The sequence below is a fragment of the Parasteatoda tepidariorum genome, chromosome 2 (assembly GCF_043381705.1).
Source record: "Parasteatoda tepidariorum isolate YZ-2023 chromosome 2, CAS_Ptep_4.0, whole genome shotgun sequence".
NCBI classification, from domain to species: Eukaryota; Metazoa; Arthropoda; class Arachnida; order Araneae; family Theridiidae; genus Parasteatoda; species Parasteatoda tepidariorum.
Genome location: NC_092205.1, coordinates 5,707,885 through 5,732,374, shown reverse-complemented (window position 1 = coordinate 5,732,374; position 24,490 = coordinate 5,707,885). Strand labels below are relative to the sequence as shown.

At 25.8% G+C, this 24,490-nt stretch overlaps 1 protein-coding gene across 9 annotated transcripts in view; it reads left to right on the top strand.

The window, feature by feature from the left end:
- LOC107442223 (endoplasmic reticulum-Golgi intermediate compartment protein 1) overlaps positions 1-16,599 on the top strand; it is an 83,330-nt gene extending 66,731 nt beyond the window's left edge. For 3 of the 9 annotated variants that reach the window (XM_071177081.1, XM_071177080.1, XM_071177079.1), the window contains exons 4-11: positions 69-196; positions 1,837-1,938; positions 3,775-3,835; positions 6,954-6,977; positions 7,509-7,609; positions 8,684-8,716; positions 10,433-10,555; positions 14,299-15,010. In XM_071177081.1, coding sequence (XP_071033182.1) covers positions 69-196; positions 1,837-1,938; positions 3,775-3,835; positions 6,954-6,977; positions 7,509-7,609; positions 8,684-8,716; positions 10,433-10,555; positions 14,299-14,406 — 680 coding nt within the window. In that variant the 3' untranslated portion in view covers positions 14,407-15,010. Of the gene's footprint in view, positions 1-68; positions 197-1,836; positions 1,939-3,774; positions 3,836-6,953; positions 6,978-7,508; positions 7,610-8,683; positions 8,717-10,432; positions 10,556-14,298 lie in introns of all 9 variants that reach the window. The other 6 variants (XM_071177083.1, XM_071177082.1, XM_016055725.4 and 3 more) reach the window with 4 other exon arrangements.
- The last annotated feature ends 7,891 nt before the right edge of the window (positions 16,600-24,490 follow it).

The window sequence follows — 24,490 nt, the reverse complement described above, 5'->3', positions numbered from 1 at the left end:
ATTTTATTAATTTTACTGAATCTACTTATACTACATATATATTTGGGACTGAATTTTTTTCTTTACAGTGATTGGTTTAGACATCCAAGACGAAATGGGTCGCCATGAGGTAGGGTTTGTTGAAAACACTGAAAAAGTACCTGTTGGCCCTGATAATAAAGGCTGTAGATTCGAAGGAAGTTTTTATATAAATAAGGTATGTTAAACTCTTATCTGTTTAAGTATTTTTGCATTTATTCCCCATTTTGCACATTTTCTAATTCATTTTCTTTGTCATTTGTAAATAAAAACTCAGGGCTAATATTTGATGCATTTTGATTTGAGACAGTTTAGCGTTACTGCTTAAATTTAAATTTCTAGAAGTAAGCACTTCAAATTTACATTTCTTACATGGGGGGTAATGTTGGTTCACCTAATAGGGTGCTCCCAGAAATAGTTGTCAACATATCTACCCTTCTGATATCCGAATGACGAAAGTCAATATATGGGTGGGCATTGGAAGAAAAGTGCGTTCTCTGTGTGAGATTTTTAAATTTAAGTGATGGCTAAAACGAAAATGTTTTTCTTCTTCCGATTGAATTTAAAAATTGGGGGAAAGCATCCTGTATGTGTCATTAGGATATACAATAAAATTGTTTTCTTTAATAGATAATATTAATTTTTCCTTAAATGTGAATAAATTAGTACTGATATTTTATTAATTTTTAAATTTTAACATTGTATTTGAAATGGTGGTGGTTTGAAATTTTCTGATTCATATGAAAAAAATACAGATATCAAAAGTTTGAGAACACTTGGTCTGATATGTGTCTCTCATTCTTTAAAGTTTTTTTTTTAAAGAATATTAATTTGGTAAAATGTCTGTAAAGCCTTACAGTCAGCTGTATTAGTGTGTTTTTAAGCTACTTGTAATCTGTATTCAATTTTTATTTTTCCTAAAAACGATATTTAATTTAGCTTTTATAATTTTTGCTATATGAAAGCTATTACTATAAAATAATTCCTTATTCAATACATGCATTGCTTTTAGTTATAATATATAAAGTAAGAACTATATTTTGAAAGAAGGATTCGATGAAGAACATTTTTTTTTTTTCAAATTGATTTTTAGTTATCAATTGAAAACTTTTCTTTTAAAATAAAGCTAAGTATTAAAACATTTCAAATTCCAAATTAGGTGCAACAGATTGCAAATTGTGTAAAATTTAAAAGTTTGTTTTAATTTATATATTTAGAATGCAATTGTTTCTGTACTTTAATGATTAATTATATACAGGATAACATACATATAGATATGTATGTTCAAACAATTTTCAATTTTTTGTTGTTCTTACAGAACAGAGACGGGCTTGGTGAGATTAATGCTAACTTCCAAGTTTTAAATGTTCGAATGTTCACGAATTCTCCAAGTTTTCAATGTGTATCTTAATATTAATTTCATGATAATAAAACATACAATTAATATTATGCTTTATAAATAAACTTCTAAAGTAACAACAGTTCCTTCTGTAAATAAAAACTCTATTAATTAAATTGTAATTTATTAGTTACCTCTTGTACTGCTGTAGAAAAGCAATCTCTAAAGTTAATCTAAGATTCAACTAATTAATGAGGTTCAAAAAAATCATTGTTTCAAAAACTCCTTTATAATCCAGCTTTAAAGTAAGGAAAAGTTATTAAGGTTTAATGTCAATTGTAAAACTGAAATAAATTTGGCTAAGGGCTCTTTTTGCTTCTTTGAAAAATTTGTCGCACACTGCTAAAAAAAATGTACTTCCTTGACTGTCATGTGTCATATTTCTTTTTTAATAACTAAGAATTAAATTTGTTTTTTAGGTTCCAGGAAATTTTCATGTATCTACCCACTCAGCATCGTCTCAACCTGATGCTATTGATATGCGTCATATCATACATGAGTGTAGTTTTGGCACCAAAGTGGTAAATTTTAATTTTTACTTTATTTTTTTCCTCCTATCTGCTGTAATTGTATACAATAAATTAATTACTTGCAAAATGCTTACTTGTATTTTCTGTTAAATAGATTTTTATCATTTCCATATTAATATCTACCTAAAGCTATGATGTGAACCAACCTCATGATGAAGGTTGAGAAAACCATATTATTAATTGAAATGCAAATTTTTAAAAGTAATTTTGATAATCCAAATGAATTTGCTAAAACTACTATGTTTTACTTAAACTCTTTGACTTAAAGTGGTCTAACTTTGTTAATTTCAGAATATTTACTACAATAACAAAATATCTGTTTAAAAAAAATTGTAATTGCTTAAGAAAACATAGCTGTTATTAAAATTATATCATTGCTTTTTTTTTTTTTTTTTTTTTTTTTTTTTTNGCTTTTTTTTTTTTTTTCAAAATTCAATTATTATTATTTTTTTATCATTTTGATCTTTATATTTTCAAAATTTAATTCATTCTTCTTAAACATTGGTGGAAAAAAGGAATAAAATTAATGTATGCAAAATTTATTGGTATTAAATTTTTATAACAATTTTAATTCATTAGTATTAAAATTATATTTATCAACATAAAAATATTTTGTTTCTTTTCAAATTTTATGAAAATACTTTTCAAATTTTATTTTAAAATCATACAAGCAACTTCCATCGATAAACTCAACTCTCGTTTGTTAAATTGTCACCTCTGGTCTCGCTGTTTGTTTGTCTATTTTTAAATTTGTCTAACTTTTTTTGCAATTTATTAATATGAAATCCTAAATTTATTGAAGTCCAGTATACTTTTGTTAAAACACAGCTTGTTTAAAAATTAATTTTAAAAAAATTAATTTTTTGTTATTCATAACTTGAACTTCATAATATTATAAATCTCATTAAGTCTTTATATGTTATGTGAAGAATTTTTTAAACTGAATTTTTTATAAATTATTCATTTATTTTAACATTGGTATGTATTATATAAAAACTTTTTTTTCTTTTATTATCTTTATTATAAAAGGTATGATAGCACAATAATTGCTTATTTAATTCTGATAATGATGTTCACTAAACACAGTCTGAAATTTTTGTAACATATAAAAAATAAGCTATTTAGTTTGTTAAATTGAAGTTAAATTAGAATAAAGAAAGTTACACATATTATTACTGCAATTCCCTCTCTTATTACCAATTACCTATATTATTAATATTATTACCTATATTTCTACGCAATGCATTTATTTGCTTTATTAGAATAATTTTAAGATTTTCAACATATTTTCCTTCTTTTTTGTTAGCATTTAGAAACAAGCAATTTAATCAACTTTCTATCACCAAACCATCAATTTTTATTAGTTTTAATTTTTTTCATTATAATGTAAGAATTTATGAAGAGATTTTCGATTTTAAAATACATCTTTATGTAAAATGTCATTATCTCACTTAAAGTTGAAAACTTGTGTCTTTGCCTAGTGATATATTTTTACAATGTTCCCTAAAGCACAAATATTCCAATTTATTAATGCATAAAATTAAATATTTGTTTCATAAATAGTAATCCGAAAAATATATGTGAAATATAATATATTTATAAAATATATGGTAAATCGCTTTATTAATGTTAAATTTTGTACTTGGCTGTCCTATGATTAGTTTCTCCAATACATTCAAATGTATACTTAATTAAATCAATCCCATTTGAAAAAAAGCATGCAGCAAAGCACAAGCATTATTTTATTTAGTAATATTTTTTTATGTTTAATATTTTTTTTATTTATTATTAGATTTTAATTGCATTTTTATTTTCTGTTGTATGTAGGCTGGAAAAATAAAAGGCAGTTTTAATCCATTGAAAGAAATTGACCGAAGCGGTGCTAGAGGTAAAAACGTTTTGTTAGTTTGAAAGGACAAATGAGTTTAAATTATCATTTAATGATTGAAATGAAATGAAAATGTTGATTTTTTTTTTTTTTTTTTTTTTTTTTTTTTTTTTTTTTTTTTGTTTGTTTAAAAAATACAATTTCTATACACTGTTTTGTTTCTGAATCATTTTTTGGGAACATTAATTATATCAATTTTACGTGATCGAATTCTCTTAACCTGTCCTTATGTTGCACTTCAACTATGCATAAATGTGCTATTTGCCATTTTTATAGCCATATAATTTTTTTTTATTGTTTTTCTCACATTATGCAAGATGTTATGTGTCAAGTAATATCGATAAAAAAAAGACTGATTTTTAATTAAAAGTTGTGTTTTTTATTGATTTATTCATTATATTGTATAGTGTTATGGATTAAACAGCATGTCGGATAAATGACCTCCTTGGTTTTCCTGGCGCATTTAGACCCTTGTGTGAAAATTTTTGATGAAATTTAGTTGATACTGTGCTCAGTTTCCTCCTTCAAAAGTGGGTGGTTGTGGGCTTGTTGACCTGAACATCAGACTTAAAATAAAAATAGGATGATCCTATGGCTTTCATTTGCAAGATTTGGTGGAACATTCTGATCGCCAAAATGGGACGTTACACAAATTGCCCAACAATAACTATATGGTGTCTAGCACCAGGGCTAAAGAGAAATAGAAGGGCTGGTTCACTCCTTTGAAGAAACTCTCGCCGCGCCAGTCCTCCTATTTTCTCTAGTGACGTCACTTTGGCGCAAAGCTCGCACTTTTACTTCAAGAACAGAGCTTTCGGCCTTACTAGCTCTAACTAATATTGGAGCATTTCTTTTGTGACATATTCTAAGACATTTGTTATTTTCTATAATGACTTTCCTCAGTTTTTGCCGTGAATTTACAAAATTTCAAAACTATTAACGAAATGTCAGTTTGTGCGATTGCAACTTGCAAAAATTCTGATAGAAAAACGAAAGGAAAAAATATAATTTTCCTCGTGTTCCCTAAAGTAAATGAACAACTATGTAAAGAATGGATTCCGAAATGACACAGTTAATATAAAACAGCAATACATTTTTTTCTATCGTTAAGAACTTTTATAAAAATTCGTTATCTAAATTCGTTACTTCAAAAAGAAAGGCATGTGAAAAAAATTAAAAAATGGATAAAGTCAAAGAAAATTAAAACGTAAGTAAAAAGTATAAATAAAATATATGGTGTACAGTTGAAATTCTCCTAATTTCGTAACTTATTTTTTTAATGTTATAGTTATTTTAAATCTTTATGATTCTTTCAAAAATTATATTCTCTTGAATTTAAATATCTATAAATTATACCATCTTAAATTTAAATATCTATAAACAATTGTAAAATTTCTGATGTCAGTATAAACCTAAATTATTATTTTGTTTCAGTAATTAGCGTTTAAGGTTGATGTTTCTTAATGATTAAGTATGAACAAATTGCTATTAACGACATATTTTAAAATCAGGGATTCTAAATTTAACTTAACTTATCGTTATAAAAGAATATGTAGATAAAAAAAGTGTCGATATATGCTTTCATTTTTCTTAATAATTAAAGTTAAAACTGAACTTTTTAAAATAAAGTATTTATAGTGTCATTTTCGCCAACTAGTAAGAAAATTTATAGGTTTAAATGGTTTTTTTTTTTAATATAATGGCCAAGAAAGTTTTTTTAAACTATGTTTATGAATGGAAATAATGTGTTAATTACGTAAAGTTTGAAAGCTAATAACCAGAAAAAGTCTAACTTATTTTTACAAAGAGAAAGATACAAAGTTATCATAATATCTTAGCGTGCGATCTTCCGAGATCTGTGGATACAGTGACGTCATGAGGAGGGAAATCGTAGCTTCAGCTCTAAGAGCGGAGTGAACTAGCCCTTCTATTCTCTTTAGCCTTGGTGTAGCACCCCCTTTTTACTAACATTTTTAGCCTGTTTTTACTAACATTTAACATTTTTTTTCGCATATGCATTATTTTATTACAAACATGCTTCAAAATTAGAAAACTTATGCTTGGGACACTTTTTTTTATCATTTTTATTCCTGTTATTTTGTATGCGGTTTAAATTTATACCCAGCTCTACAATCACTTTGTGCTTTTATGTGTCATAAGCTAAGAATTTATTTATATATATATAGAGAGAGAGAGAGACTAAAACCTGTGACTTGTTACCAGCGTTAAGAGTTTGTCACTATTCAAAGCTATAAACTAATTGGTTATTCAAAGAAATTTAAAAAAATGCATAATTACCAGCAAGATTACGCAGATCGCTGATAATGTCAAAGTTTTATAATACAGTTCTTAGTCATATTTTAGAGCAAAATCTGAGATGTCGCAAAAATTTTCTAGTACATCAGATTAAGATTTTGTTTTCTAGTTACTCGGATCTATTTCAATGAATTCTGGTTCCTTTTCTACATTGTCTTCTCTTACCTCTGCTTTGTCTCCTATCAAGAATATTTAGTGATGATCAGTTAAAATTGTTGCAAGAAATAAATTATAGATTAGAAACAATTGACTAAAATACACCTTGATACAAAATTAATTCTAGCTTTAAGTAGCTTTGTTCCTAAATCGCATGCTCAGTAAAAAGTTTTTCAATATACAGACTTAATAGTTTTAAAAAATTAGATGATTTTTTTTAAGCAATAACATAAAAATCAAACTACACCACGTATGGTTAAAACAAACCATCTTTCTTTTTTACGCTATATCCAATCTTTTATCCTCTGATATTAAAAATAATCCATTGGCATGTAAAAACAGAACACTCCTTGAAAGTGGAAGTTTAAAAAATTTAGTCACTGGTACATCGTACCAGTATATTAGAGATTAAATAAATCCATAAAAATTTTCACTGGTCTATTCATGTGCCTCTATCTTAGATTTAGATTAGATTTTACTCTCTCTTATATTTAGGATTTAGAAAATAAACCAAATTTAACAAAGATAATATTTATATATTTACTTAATGTGATATTTACTATTTATATGTAATATTTACTTAAATTGTAAATATTACTGTCAACACATAGATTGCTTTTTTTTAAATGATTGCTTTTGTTCATAGATGACGGAAGTACTTTATTTGCTGGTAAATATTTTTTATATTTAATACATCTAGATATTTCTTATAGTTTTTGTTTTTTCTGTGGTAGAAAAATATTTAATTATTAATTATAGCAGATATTTTTGGCATGATTTATGGCAATGTGAAGATAATGCTATACTTCAATACAATGTCATTTCCTTAAAAATAATTTGTTTAAATTGTAGTAAATATTTAATAATAATAGAATGAAATTATTTTATAGAACTGATAGAATGAAATATTTTAGTATTTATTTTGTGGTTCGTCATTTAATTAAACTTATATCTTAACATATTAATTTTAATTTGTATTTACTTACTTTTCTTAAAATGAGCTCTAAAAGTTTTACATTACAGGTTATTGCATTGAATTAAAGATATACATATGCATTCAATTGTAAAATTAATGTCAGATATTTAAATATAGGTTGTAGAAATGTTTAAAATGTTAATTGTTAAGTGTTAACTTATTTGTACAACATCTTATTGAAAGAACTGCAAAGTATTTTTTAGCTTTATTTATTTGACTTTTCAGACATTGAATCTCATGACTATGTGATGAAAATTGTACCCACCATTTACGAAAGTTTGAATGGCCTTAAAGTTGAAACTTATCAATACACATATGCCTATAAGGTAAATGCTTTTTTAAATAATTATGTTTTCACAATTTGAGCAAAAAGTTCAATGATTGTTGTCAAAAAAATTTTTGCCCTGCTGTAACCAATGCTTGTTGTTTCCCTATACATTAGTAAATAAGTATTTTAAACATGAGAGGAAATTTACTTTTAAATTTTTATTGTGATTTAATTATTTGTAGCTAAATAAATTGTAAAAAAAAATTTATGTAATTGAGTCATTATTGTGGTTATGAAAGACATATTTTGAAACTAACAAGGCAAACAACACAATGACATAATGAGTCAGTGCTCAATCAACCATAGAATATTTCTGTTGCTTAAACACACCAATATTGATTGCAACGCAAACCGTAAACTTTAATATTCTATCTGCATGAAGATTTATATAAGCATATTACAAGTAATTAGTCTAAAACAATATCAACATATTTTAAAAAATGAATATATATTTTTAACATTGCACTCAATTTTTCATCTAGGTCAGGTAAATAAAAACTTCAACATGAATTTATTTAAATCCATGAGAAATTTTATCCACCTGTAAAAAGAATTTATAAGCCCAGCTGAATATCTAACAATATTCTATGTGCATCCTAATGAACTGCCTTTAATCTTATATATATCTATCCTTATGTACAACTATAATCTTAAATAATATTCTAATAAGTCTATGTATCCTTACCTCTCCTAATAATTAAATTTTTATGTTTTAGAGAATGACTATAAAATAGAGTTTTAAAAAAGAAAGTTGTATTTTTTTAAACAAATCTATTTCTAAATTTCTTTTCAGTCTCACATTTCCCATAAAGAAAAATTCTGAATCCAAGAAACATGAACGCTAATTAAAAAAAAGGATATGTTAAAAAATAAATAAAATGAAATGAAATATGCGGATTTGTTGAAAAAAAATTTATAAAATGAATTGAAATATTAAATTACTTGTTTTAAATACGACCACCTTGTTGATAATATTTACTGTATTTCACTTATTTTTGCTATTTCTATTTATTAAAAATAATTTGAATCAGATTCTACAGTCATTTTTTTTTTGTTATTGCTTTTGCAACAGAGAATATATACTTTCACTGTAACTAATGATCCGGTAAGTTTTTCTTTCTAGCTCTTGCATAAAATTGTTGTTTCTGCCCATATGTAAATTTCTTCTTCATAAATTATTTACTTTTTTTAATTTATTTTTAAATAAAAAAGAAAGCATTGCTCATAATGAACTATTGAATGTATGACATAATGAACTGTAACTACGAAACAAATGAATAAATTATTAGCTAGTTTAAACAAAGGAAGGTAAAAATGCCCATAAAATTTTAATGTAGCCATGAAAGAAGAAAAAATAGTGAGCTGCTAGACGCTATTACAAAATATACAAAAATAATTTTTTGCATTAATAGTTTTCCATGTTCCCCCTTCCCTTATTTAAAATGAACTAATGTTTAGTAAAAATGATAAAAAAACTGCAAACATGTTGGTTAAAAAGATAATTTTCTTTAACTGAGATGAACATTTTTAGTTTTTAAATTTTATATAATTTTTTAAAAAGTTGTTTCTTATCTCCTTTTTTACCCCACAATTTCTGTCTCGCTTTTTGTTTCCTTGCAAAATTCAATGTATTTGTAGATTAAATTAAAAAATAAATAAAATAAGCTGATTTAAAAATTAAGAAAATCTGTGCTTGCTACTCTTAAATATGGTGTGATATTTTTTTTTAATGATGTAAGATGTTTTTAAATTTTTTTAAGTTGAATATTTGGAATGGAAAGAACTAATTTCTCTGCAATTTCAATGTTTTAATTTTTTTTTTGCCCTTTCAAGTGTTAATGTAGATGTACAAATTTGACATAAAATTTCCTACTAACAATGCTTCGCTTTTAAACAATACAAAAACTGGTCTGTAGTGCAAGAAAGCAACTAGAAGTTATCGCAACTAGAAATTAATTTAAAATTTTATGATATATTTGTGTAAGTACTTAGATTTCTGCCATCAGCAGAATATAATTATGACTTTAAAAAATCCTATTTTAAAATTTCCGGGATTATATAAAATATTCTGGTCACATGTTTAAATACTTTTGATACCAATCTAATTAGTATATCATTTATCTTTATCACTTGGTGTAGGATAAATTGTGAAAATTTAACAATTTATGCTGAATGTATGAGATGTGCTTTTTCTGTTTTTCATTAGAATGGGCAATTTAGATTACTTTAAAAATTTAGCAGAATAATTTATTTAACTAATAAAAGGCATTTATTAAAAACTTGCATTTTTTATTGAAATTTTACAAAAGTATTTATTAAAATTAACAGTTTGTTTAAACAAGAAAACTTTTCAATTATTTAAAAAGTGGCCACATGTCTTGTGCTGTTGTTAATTGCTGTTGTTAAAAATGATGCATCTGGCCCACTGTGTAGTAGCAAAATATCCTATTTTTTTCCCCGTAGCTGTGTACTTTGGCAAAAGTAAAAAAAAATTTTTACTAGTAATAAAAATAAATGTGTGCTGTAATTATATGAAACTAATTTTTATCAAGAAAACTCAAGGTAAGTAAAAGTACAGTATTAATTTTTTTTTTTAATTTGAGATGTATGTAAGATGTACAAAACTGCTATTATACCTGCCAATCTAGTGACTAATTAATTCACTTGTAGTGCAATTAGTATAATTGTAACAGCTAAATTTAATGAGAGTTCAGTTGGAAATATCTTCTTTGCTCTATAATAGTTGGAAAAATAAATATGTTACTGTTTCCATGTGTTTATAATTTTTATTATAATTCACTATTATTAATTTTTTTTCCAGAGTTCTGTCACTTTCAGCCATTCTGGTAGAATTATGCCTGCCATATGGTTTCGCTACGATTTGACACCTATCACTGTTAAATATACAGAAACACGACCACCTTTGTATAGTTTCTTAACAACGGTAATTTTTATTATTATTTTATTCTTGTAATAAAAAAAAATTTATTTCTGGTACATAAAATTAGCTAGATTACATTCAAAATTAATTTTAAAAAATATTCAGATTTCACAATTTAAGTTTTTTCCAGAAACTTATGAATTTGTAATTTTAAAAAGTTGCTTAAAAATTTATATAGCAGCTATTAATGTTTGAAACAGCTTTATATATATATATATATGTGTGTGTGTGTGTGTGTATGTATATATATGGGGACGGCAAGAGTGGTCGTCTTTGAAAATAAAAAGAGGCGCTGTTCTTTAACAAAAACTTATACTGAAGAGAAATTTGCATAAGACGGACAATAAAAAAACAAATAAATAACAAAAAAAATAAATGAGTTAGAGTTCGTTTTTGCGATGTTTATAAACTATTACTACTTCTCTTTATCGGTTAGTTCCAAATCGCACTCTAATGTCTTAGGGAAATTCCCATTGTTTATTAGTTGTGCGCACAGGGATCAGCTTGCAGCTTACATTGAATGGCGGGACTTCACTTCTTGCTTACGGCTTTCAGTGTACAGGAAAGGGCACATATATGTATATATATATATCAATTTTATTTATCAGAGTTAAATATAGGCCTGTTTAATTTTTTATCACACATTAATTTTACTTTGCAGTGTTACTTTAATTTAATTTGAAACATAGAACATGCTTTAACAGTTTCTAAATCTGTAAAAGTAACTTTTAAAATTTTTTATTTGCATATTGTTTTTATATCTAAGTATATTTATAATAATTTGATTTAAGAAATAATGAAGAATTTATCTTAATAATATTTTTATTATGTTTTATACACTGTCTTCTTTCTTAATGTAGTCTTCCTTCAACAAATACTATGACTATTTCAATTTGATGAATTTCATTGGTGATTTCATAGTTTTTCAACTGTATAACTCAATTAGGAGAAATCCTATTTTTTATTTTTGATCGTTGTAGAACCTAGATTTTTTAGAAGTAGATTGTTGTTGATTGTTTAAAAATGTCTTTATTATCCCAACAATTGCTTATATATTCTAACAATTATTCCAAATTCCAATGTTTTTCTCTTTTAAAAAAAGGACAGAAAGATTAGTTTTTTTTTCCTAAAATTTTAAAAAAGTTCATTGGTATAAATTTAAAATAAAAATTTTATATCCAGTTGTTCGCAAAGGTAATTGCTTTGTTGTTATTTTTTTATAATGTTAAAATTTTCATTGTTACTTTTTAAACATAAAATGTAAAGTAAAAATGCATTGAAATTATTGTTTTATTGTTATTCTTTTTATAATGTTAAAATTATCATTGTTACTTTTTAAACTTAAATGTAAAGTAGCAATGCATTGGAATTATCCATTAAAAAAATTTAGGTCCAAATATTTTTTTGACAATGTTACTGATCCAAATATTTTTTAGGAATTACAAATAACTTGAGTTTTTTTTTTTCCATATGACTTTGTCAAAAGAAGAAAAATGTAAAATGTAGTTAATAAACAATTTATATATATATATATGTGTGTGTGTGTGCGTGTGCGTGCGTGCGCGCTATTCCTCCTCTGACCCAGGATTTTTTTATGAATTTATTTTTATTTGCTTTACTGTTTCAACTTTTTTTTATACTTTTGAGGATATTGAGATTAAGTAATTACCACTTTACTCAAAAGTTTCTATTGTGCAGTTTTCAAAATATATAAAAACTTCTTAAATAAAACTTTAAATTCATGGATTGATGAAGTTTGAGGTTAGACTTTCAATTTAAAGTGGCTTTTTAAGGGATCATACACTAACTAATTATAATTTTAACAAAGCTATCAGTTTTATGAGTTTAACTAAGGTCTCTGTGGTTTTGTTTTGCTAATTCTTTCATATTTACATGGTGCGTAGCTTTTTTAAAAGGTGCTTATTTTCCATTTTCGTTTTTTAAAAGCCCTTAAAAGTAATTTTTTATTGGGTGTTTTTAAAAAATGCTTAGTTTTCCCTTTTCGAAAATTAGATTTTTTTTCTTTTCCATGTCGATTTTCGCCACTTATTATGGAAAAGCCTACTTTTCACATTGTTCTATTCAACGTTTTCACGATTCATTCAGCCACTATCTATTTCGGCTTACCATCGGTCCATAGCGTAAGAGCACCAATCATTTTACATGTTTTATGAAATACTTGCGAGTCCGCATGTGCGTTGTCAGAGCTGGGTTTGGTGCGATTCTTGCACTCTCACATGCAATTGTGCATTTTGCGAGATATTCTCCATTTCAGGCTTCATTTTCCACCCTCTGATATCGAACCGAAAGTAATTTTAATAATTTTATCATGACCATGTAAATTCTTTGAAAATTACTTTGCATTTTTGTAATGTATATAGTGCTTAAAAATAATTTTTTAGTGCTTATTTTTTGTTGAGAGATTTGGCTACGCACCCTGATTTATATAAGTAGTTTTATTTTTATGTAGTAGTATAACCTTCTTTAAATCAGACTTTGTTAGTAATATTTTTTTTTTTTACTTTTTTATCTATTATAGCGTCATAGATATAATTCCTTTTGTTATAAGTTTAAATTATATTTTATATTAGTATAGTTATTATATTATATTAATTTGATACTTTCACCCCATGATCGCAAGGCAAAATTTAAGCAAAAGGATTGTTAGTTACCAAATTTACTATTATATTCAAAAATAGGGATCTTGATTACTTTTCATGTGTGCTCTTTCAATTTATTTTTATTACCACTAAGTTTTCATATTATTTTTTTTTAAATTCTTGCCTGATATATATCTTATAAAATTTTATGTAAATTTCAAATTATCTGCTAGAAAATAAATTGAGCAGAAGTAATTTTCTTTCGTTGTAGAAAGAAAATAATCTGGATGTCAATTAATCTAATATATATCTTATAAAAATGTACATACATTTCAAATTATCTGCTAGGAAATAAATTGAACAGAAGTAATTTTCTTTCATTGTAAAAAGAAAATAATCTGGATGTCAATTAATCTAATATATATCTTATAAAAATTTACATAAATTTCAAATTATCTGCTAGGAAATAAATTGAATAGAAGTAATTTTCTTTCATTGTAAAAAGAAAATAATCTGGATGTCAATTAATCTAATATATATCTTATAAAAATTTGCATAAATTTCAAATTATCTGCTAGGAAAGAAATTAAACAGAAGTAATTTTCTTTCATTGTAAAAAGAAAATAATCTGGATGTCAATTAATCTAATATATATCTTATAAAAATTTATATAAATTTCAAATTATCTGCTGGGAAATAAATTGAACAGAAGTAATTTTCTTTTGTTGTAAAAAGAAAATAATCAATTATCGAGTTTCTAAATCAACTAATTTAAACTCATGTTCAGTGAAACAAAAAATATTTTGCTCTTTTTTTAATGCATTTTTCATACCTTGTACTTTAGCTTTAAATTCAACAGGCTGTACTGCCTCAATACTGAGAGATCAAGTTTAACAAATGTATGAGGGAATATTTTCATGTTTTTAGTTTACAGTGAAAGAAATCTAAATGTGAACACTTTTTTTAGGCAACTTTTAGCTTTATTTAGAAATTCTTCTTTCCTACTAAATGTAATTGTAATGATTCTGTATCTATATTTGAGTTAGTCTTATTCTGTAATCATAGGAGTTTTTTTCCTTTGCTCTGCTTTATTTTAATTCTATAAAGTTTGCATGCTCTACATTTTTCATTTTAAATTTTTTGCAGGTTTGTGCAATAGTAGGAGGTACTTTTACTGTAGCTGGTCTTATTGATTCTCTGATATTTTCTGCATCAGAAGTATTCAAAAAGTTTGAAATTGGAAAACTAAGTTAATTGATGACTAAAAATAGCTTTATTAATTTTTTTACGCAATTTTGAATCTCAGTGACTTCAAGCAGGCCTTTGAAGAATTCAGAGATTTCAAAAATCTTCCAGTATTCTTCCAAGATGTATAAATTATTTTGTATGACATTTGTGAAGGTGATTGATGCTTGTTAAATTGAAACATGATATATTTTTGAGATTGTATTCTTTGTTACTTTGTTTTGTTGTAGTTTAGGTATTTTTAAAGACATGTTTATGTTAACTGTTATACTTTAAATATTTTTTTTTTAAAATTTTGACTCATATTCATTAGACACTGTTATGTTCATGTTAGCTGTGGTTGTGATTGTGATTTTCTACCAACCTTTTATTATTATTTTTTTTTAATGTAACATGATTTGCATGTAACATGTATATTACATGATTTGCAACCAACCTTTTTTTTTCCTTCTCTGAATGTAATATATTCAGGGTATCTGCGCAGCTGGAAAGTCATGAGAAATAAAAGAAAGTCATGAATTTTGGTATTGAACAAAGTTTGTCATGGAATGTCATGATTTTAACTATTTTTTTAAAAAATCATAGAAAGTCATGTATTTATGTTGCTGAAAAATCAAATTTTTAAAATGGAATTTACCCTCCCTCCCAATTTCACGATGCTCCAAATATCTGCTATTTAAAAATTATGGTGTTCTTTCAAAAAATGAAAGAGAAACATCATTTCTAGAGCGAATTATCTTATAAACTTCTGTGATTTCAGAATTTTTGTTATTATTTTTTTATTTTTTATTTTATCAATTTAAAATTATAGCTGAAGCAGGCCAGTCATTGGCGATATTTTTAAATGAGAACAAAAAATCAGAAGTATTTCTTTCCTTTCCGATGAACAAGAAAAGTATCTTTAGAATCTAATTCTGCAAAAAAAGGAAGAAAAATTATTTTTCTTTTGTATTTTTTTCAACTATTTTATTGCTTCATCTCTTCCTTTACTCTGTTTTTTAAATTTAAAATCTATAAATATGACGATGCAGAGTATAACAGTTTTGGTTATACCTATCATTTCAATTAAAGTTATTATAATGCTTTTTCAAATTTATTGTAGTGTGTTTGTCAGAGAAAATAGTAACTTCCTTAAGTCATGAAAAATTCTTGAAATTAGACATGAATTTGAAAATCTGAAATGTAGCAGATACCCTGTATATTACAAATTTCATTTAGCTAGCCAAGAAAAAAAAAATATGTATTATTAAGTCTGATTATTTAAAAAATATTGTATTTCAGAAGAAAAAAATCTTGCTGAATATGCTATTTGTTAGTGGTGCTTATATCTAGTTTTTTATAGTTAAGGGTATTTTTTATTATTAATAATTAAAATAGTTTTTTTTTAATATCTAAAGAGGAGAAATTAAATATTAAGTTAAAGGGGAGAAATCAATGCTTATCTTACTATATATGTTTATCAATGTTAGAATTGGTGCTTATTTTTTAATTTAATTGCAGAATTGAGGTTCAATATTAAATATACTTTTCAATATAGTACAAAATGTGTTGTACATTATTAATTGAATATGATAATTTTAACAAAATGTAATTAATATTTCAGTTGAATGCATATTTCTACATTTGTAATACATTTTCTGTAATACAACAATTTTAAAGAAATATCAAAATACTTAATAAATTGTCTTTTTGCAGCATTTAAACATACTAGTCATTTGCATTTTCTCACACTGTAGTTTTGTGCATTTATTAGTGAATTAATAATTAGTTTTAAAGTATTTTAACTTATTTGAGAAAATCACAATATGCTGTAATGCATGCAACATACTATTTCATGTAAAAAGTTACTTTTTATTAAGGAACAATTTAATTAGGTGCTATTGATCTCTGTTATCTTTTTATTGATCTCTGAAGATAATTTTTTAATTCATTTCTCTCTGAACTTTGATCTGTCGCCAGATTATTAAATGTTTTTCTTTCTGTTTATAGTATTTAAATGTTCTTGCCTGCTAAGAAGGGTTCTAGTTTTAATTTTTTAAATAGTTTGGTCTGGTAATTTGTACAGAAATTTAAAGGACTTTAGTTTTAGTTTTATTCTTCTGGTATTTTTGCAATTATTTTAACGCATGATTGTTACAATGCTAAAATTATTTTCTTTATTTTCTGATGTGACAACAATAAAATAATTACTTGTTCTTGTTATTTCTATTTTTTAAAACTTTAAATTGACTTTTTTATTTGAATTTAGTACTTTTTTTCCTTCTATTTAGTAAAATTTTTAATATTGAATAAAAGTCAAATTTATGAAGTTAAGTTCTAATAGAATCGACAAATTCAAGAGCATGAAATCTACTGTTTATTTCCTTTGAAAATTACTTGTTTTAGAAGCCTTAACTAAGTTATATATTGTGTTGGTATATTAAAATCTAAAATTTTTCGTGAGTTCGTCAATTCGAAATGTTTTATTTGTTTTTCAGGTGTTGGTTTTCTAAAAAGAAAGCAAAACATGTTTTGATTTAATTAGTGTTTGCATTATTTAGACTGTTTTAAATTTTTGTTATAAATTTTTGTTTGGGGTATTAAGAGCTTTTTATTTGTATTATGATAAAATGATACTCATGAGGTACTTGTAACTTCTGAGAGAATGTCATGTACACTGTGTGTTTTATCATTTACATAAAATTATAATTCTCATTTTGCATTTGATTATAATATTTTAATGTGAATTTTTAATTTTATGTTAATATTATAATTGAAAAACCATGTCAATTTCTTATGAATAAATTATATGACTCTGATTGACAGTTAAAATAAGATTTTGGTATTCTAAATAGAATTGTATACGCTTTTTTTTTTTAAAATTAATTTCCCTCTGAAATGTTAAAAGGTTATATGGTTAATAAATTAAAAAACGCCTTTTTGTATCATGGTCCAGAATGCTAGAGAACTATACTTAACAAATGAAAACAAATCTAATTTTTTTTCTTTAAAAAAAAATAATATTTATTGAAAAGAAATTTAGACTAATAAATGTGCACACATTTCTTTTTCTTAAGGTATATTTTTGCTTATTGCAATAAATGCATTTCATTTACATTTGCTATTTTTAAATTTCTAGAAGGGTTGTATACAAGGTTATTGCTGTTTTTTGAATTTTGCAACACAAGAAGTGATATCATAGAATATTGATTAATAGAAGAGATAATTTGGGTAGATTTATCATTTATAATTTTTCGCAATTGAATCATAATAAATTTAAGTTTCTATTGTCATTCTTGATTACCTCTAATTACTTGCATATTTCTATTAAGTTTCGAAATTTTATTTCTTCAAATGACATTTTAATAATTTTCTTGATTATGTGTCGTTGAAATTTTGTCATATCAACTTACATTGAAAAAGATATAGATATTTTCCACGCTTTACAATTCAACGATTTTTCAATCATGATTAAAATACCTGTGTTAAAAATAATTTTTGCATGAAATTGATTTATGCAATTGTAATAGATTTAACAAACTTAAAACTATTTGTAGCAATGCAGCACAGGTTATAAATTTTTTAATTACTTCATTATGTACAAATCTTATTTTTTTAGCACATATTTTAATGTAAATTCTTTAACAAATAATTACCTAGCAGATTAAAATATCAAACAAAATAAATTCAAATAGTTATATTGCCCTTTATTTACCAAATTAATTTAAAATTAGTAAAAATATGTAAAACTATTTTGTATTATTTTTAATTTGGGATTCATAAATTTTTAATCCCTAAATTATTAAAGTTAAATATTTAATACTTTGTTTTGTAACTAGTTGAAAATGTCTATGAATCAGTAAAAATTTGAAAAACTTAAATATATAAAAATATATATATAAATTTCATTTGATCAATTTAATGTAAAAAATTTATCAAGATAGAAAACTGAGAATTGAAGAATCATAAAATGGCATTCATAAACGAAATATCACCAACTAAATAGTTCAGTACGCGATGTTCAACTTCAAATAATTGTGTATTGTCAGTTAGTAATTATAAACAAAAATTCGTATTACAGAGACAGGCAAGTTCTGATGGGATAATTTGTTCCGTTTCAAAGTTATATTAAAATAATATTGAGTGACACAATAAAGTCCCGGCAGTATATAAAGGGTTAAGATTTTTTTTTTTTTGTATCAATGTGTTTTAATGTTTCTAAAAAGAAGTGCTCAGTTCTATAAATGTTTAGGGGTTAATAATCCCAAAATCCCATTCTGTGGCCTTACTGTTACATGGATTATTATTTTTTTCAGAGCTGTTTTTACTATGATTCCGAGATCTATGAGCTTTAAATTGTTTTAGAAACATATAGAATGTATGCATATTCTCAAATGGTTTAGAGAATATGCATACATTCTATTTTATATGCACTTTTAATGTTTCCAAATTGGCATGTTTTATGGTAATTATTAGTCTAATGTCATGATCAGAAATTATAACATTTGCCAAAAGATATTTTTTTAAGATGGGAAAATGTTCACTGCTTTATCTATATTCATCTAGCTATTGAGGCGTATCTATAGGATATAGCAGAGGATAACCTATTTGTTTGAATCTGATTATAAATGCTTCACCGAAAAAAGTTTCTAAAATTTTGGGGTTGCCTTTTTAGGATTGAAACAGATGTAACCAGTGGATGGGAGGTGCTTCAAGCAAAGAATATGAAAGGGAGAATATTCACCCCTATGGTATATTCCTCTATATACCCCTATGTATATTCTTTGCTTCGAGAATGGTCATAACTTATAGATGGTTAAAAGAAAAAGTGACTTTTTCTACATTCAGTCAGGAAACTTTTTCTTTGGTGCTCTCAAATTTTGTTCAAACTTTCTGGTTGTCTTTAGAATATTTTTTAAAAGCATTTTTATTTTAATTTAATGAACTATTTCCTTACATATATTACCATATTTTTCTTTTATTAACTTTTTATTCGATTTTTATAAATTTCTTTTCTACATTTGAATCGTGAAACATTGTTGTGAAAATGATTTATTCATTTAATTATACTTACATTGGGTTTTTAATCAGTTCAAAGAGCACTCTTGAAGAATTATAAAATTTGTGTAAATGCTACACCTGGATTAGTTTTGAAGTTGCAATGTGTTTCATAAATTAGTTCTATCTGTGATCTTTGTAATCTTCACATTGTTATATTAATTACAAAATAAGAAGGATACTAAATTTAACAAAAGTTTTAACTCTAAACATATAACTAATTAAGAAAATGAAACAAATTTGTTTTCGATCAACCAAGTAATAAATATACAATAATTAAATAAAGTTGCAGGTTAACAACTGAAAATCGGCTCCTATTTAAATGCTTTAACGTAATATATAATATAAATTTAAAATATTTCAGTTTTATAAAGAATTAAAAATGAAGTTATTAAATACATAAAATTGAATGAGTTATTTTAAAGTCTGTATTATTTTCATTGAAAATGTGTTACAAAAAAATTTAACATTAAGATTAAGTTTAGAAGTAAGGTGTCTTTTGTTATATATGTGCAACTGTAAATTTTAAGCTTTTAAATTTGAACTTAAACAACAGCAGTTGATCAAAAGTGTTGATTTGAAAAAACATATGCCATGATTGAAAGAAAAAATTTAATTAGTCACAAATGATTTTTTTATTTCTAATGAAGTAATCAAAAGTTATTTTTTTGACAAATGCAATATTTCAACACAATTATTCATCAATATTATCTCTCTAAAAATTATCTATTTTGGATAATTTTAATCGTAATTAAAAAAAATAAAGCACTATATAAATCTGAGACTTACAATATATATTTATCATCTTTAAAATTCTCATAAAACTTACTCCTCATAAAAATACTCCTATATCTACAAAACCTTACTTTGTGTTAAAGTACAAAACATCTCAAGGGATGAAAGTGGCTATACTGCTTTAAACGCAAATGTTATTACGTACTCAATGAAAAGCAATCAAATGGAATTCAAATCTAGGTCTGGTGTTAAAGTAATGGAGGAAGCAAACAAAATTAAAGGAAAAAATAGCCAATGTTCCATACTTAATAATCGTGAAACACGTATTTATCTAAAGGTAAACAGTTTAACAAACAAAAATATTCCAATGCATAACAAAATGTTCTAATGAAAAAAACAAGGTAAAAATAAACCATAAAAATGTTCTTATTCTTTTCCTAATACAATAATTTAGTTCTATATATTTGTTTTTATGCAGCACATAATTGAAACTAAATAATTATAGCTAATAACAAAATTAAGAAGCATTTTTCATACAAATTTTCATTAAAACTGTTATCAGCTATTAGACAAGTTTTTTTTTTATTCATTCTCTTTTATACTTATTTTAAAAGTTACTCATTTATTAGTCATTTGTTTTTAAAATCAATGTGTCTTATTGTGAAAATTGACTATAAAACTTTTTAGCAGGGATCCAAGATCTGATTATAATTTGTTGCAAGTTAAGAAAAAACCATTCTTATGGAGAGCGCCTGTTTCATCCAATTGCAAGCTACCAACGCGAACGTATCTCAACATCACCAACTCTTAAAATGATGTTACACAACTTATATTTTTAGCTTGCTTTCTTAAATCGTGTGAAATGAATTTAAAAAAATCTTATTGAGTAAAAACCATTATTTTGTTTCCCATAAAAGAAGATAGTTCATATAGTTGCATCATATTTTAGTAATTGGCAATAGAACTGGGCTTCAGGTGGAGTAGAGCAGAACTCTCTACCAATAGCAACACTTCACATGCTTTCACCATTAGCGCGTGTAGAGTCATAGAAGAAGAAAGTACGTTAGTTTCGGTCTTGATTTTCAAATAGATTAAAATCTTTTAAGTTAGGAAACTATATGGAACTAGAAGCTACATGAAACATAGTTCTAAAAGAAAGCGTCATGGAAATTTTAAAAAATATTTTTAACAATTAAATACGAAAAATATTAAGAAAAGGAAAAATATCGTAGTACAATCCTATACAACTGAAAAGAAGGCGAGTGGAAGAACCAAAGGCAGTCTGCCCAGATGGCGTATTCGGACGCTGGGATCACCTATACGTATTGTGCGCATGAAACTGATGAAAAAATAATAAATATCGTTTCTTGCAATCGATTTTTTTCTACAGCGAAACAAATGGGGCTATTCCATGGTAACTTACGTTACATTCACAGAAACTTTATTGCACTGAGAACTTAGAAGCAAACAAATAATACTAATACATGTATTAAAATAAAATGATTTCTTAAAATTTCAATCAAAACCAAAAGGAAACTAATTAGAATAATTAATATTTTTCAATTTAAGCAGTGTAAAAATCTAACACTAGTGTGGTAACTTACGTTACTGAAAAGGGAATGGCATAAATATGCTTGAAGGCAAAATTCTGTTCTTATACAAATGTTAATTGATTAAGATTATATGTATCATTTTACTGACAAGTTTAAATATTTATTATGCCTAGATTTAAGATTTTATTTCAAAAGTTAAATTAAATATGATTTTTTAAATGGGTAACTTACGTTACAGTAACTTACGTTACGAAATTCCCTTTGCATCAAATTTTTACTCCAATAATGTACAAATGCAAATTAACATATTTAAACAGTATAGTGCAAGGGAGAAAAAGTGTACATGAAGTAAACTCAAAAAACTTTTGATTTACACACTTGATTCAGACATTACTATGCACACTTATAATGTCCTCTGTTATTAACTAGTATAGGGGCTCAATTCTTTTCAGCATGCTTTCTTTCTGGTAGAATATTTCATCTCTTTTTCCTGGTCATTTCCAATAGATTCTCACAGCAGCCATTTCATTAACTTTAAATTCTTGCTCTTCAACAGACATTACCACACCAGTATATAACATTTCCTCGTATCTATCCATATACCAATCTCCAGCTTTTATTTTGGATTCATCATTTTGTTTTTCAACGTCTTTCACTTAAAAAACCCTTCTGGTATACCTTCTTGAACTTTTAAATGGTGGATCTGCTTAATGTTTTTAATCTGTGGAGCTTTGAGAATAGATTAACTTTTTCTGACGCTTCTTAATATCTTCTGGTGTGATTTCTACCATATTTATTTTTGTTCAATGCTCTTGTGTTGCTGCCCCAAACTCAGAGGCATTGATGACAATATGTTTTCTTTTCAATNTTGAGCGAAATTGGTTGATTAGTTCTTGAGAAATTGAGTTTTATAAGTACGACTTTTTTAAAATTTAATTTCTCAGGATTAATCGATTTCGCTGAAATTTTGTATTTTGCCATGTGGAAAACTTACAATGTTTTGTTATCCAATTTATATGCGAACAAATAACTTGTTTTCATAAACATATTCCCTAACATAATACATAAATAGCGAAAATGACGATTAGAGATGGAGTACTGAAAGTTTTTGAAAGGGCCTCCGCCAAAAATTTTTGCCCCAGGGCCCCGAGGGGTGAAGTTACGGCACTGCTTTGGACGGAGCTCAAAGGACTTAGTTTTCCAATTTTGCATTTTCGATTTTTTTCCATAAACATTTAGTACATTTCTCGGACTGAATGAAGAAAATAACATGCTTGTACTTTCTTCTTGCCACCATTAGCTTGTAGAGAGATTTCGTCCAACTTTGCAAACATATGAATGCCAACACCCAATAAAATGATTTAATGCAAAGATTTTCAACAAAATTAATATCCTAAGTCAGTGTTTATTTATTTAAACTTTGTTATTGTAATTGGATACATCTTATTTAGTTTATATGCCAATTTTCAAAAGAAATGAACTCATTTCACATTGGTAACTTACATTACATGCAAGTCATTAACTTACGTTACATATATTCAGGCCCGGACTGGGATCTAAAATCGGCCCGGGCATTTCAGAAATATCGGCTCTCTACTTCACATTCGCTCCCGCGGCTCCTAATGTATCATTTTTAGGCATTTTTTACTTATAAATTCTCATGAACGTAAGTTACTTTATCGAAGTAAGAAAGTAGATAAAAATTGCTGAATAATCCTTTATAAAATATATTTCAGTTTAAAATACATGATTCTTATGAGAAAACATATGTTGATAAAATCAAAAAGGTGAAAGATGAAGAGTAAATAAAAATATTTATTATACTACGCATACATGAATGATTTATATAAAAAATTTTATAAATATATATATAATGCGTCTTCAAAAGTCATTAAATTAAAATTTAATTTAACTTTTGAAGAGGCTCACTATTTTCTGACACTTTATCGATTATGTCGTCGCTATCTAATTTCATTAATAGATCTTTTTCTATTATCATTACCATGAGAGCATTCAAATTATCCGAAGATAAAGTACTCCTCATTCGATTTTTAATTACTTTTAATGTGGAGAATGATCTTTCACAAGCCACCTGACTTTTTGACAATATTAGTAAAAATTTTAATGCTAGATTAATTAAATTGTAAGAATTGGTCAATAAATTGAATCTGTTTAACATCTTGTAGCAACAAATAACACAATTTTTGCAAGCACTGCGTGTCTCACATTTTAGAGTTACTTCTTCTTTTGTTTCCAAAGTAAAGTCGTTATTATCTTCATTTGAATGATCTGTGATTATTTTATAATCTTCTAAGTCTGAGTTTTTCAGTTTTTCCCAACGTAAAACTAAATTTCTTAGTTCAATCTGCAAATTTTCACCTATAGCTGTTTCGTCAAATTTTAGCAAGAGTTTGCTTAACTCATTTAGTTCGCCAGATTGAAGCTTGTTAAGACATTTTTCAGGGAAACGTTTCGGATCTAGATAGGAAAAATCGGTGTACAACTTTCCATTTGCCGGAAATCGGCGTTCCATTGACGCTACAACTGTGCTGAAAATAATGTTATGGACGTTTATCTTAAATGCAGTGGTTTCATTATCAAAAACTGTTTCATTCGACGCTGTCTCACCCGGCATCAATTTTCTTTTCTTCAATCTTTTTTATGGAAACTTTGTTTGAATTTCCGTTTCTTCAAGTTCCTTACTTGCGCGAATAATGAAATCATCTGTAACTTTTTGTACACCTTCAAAATCTCTCACTATTTTTTTT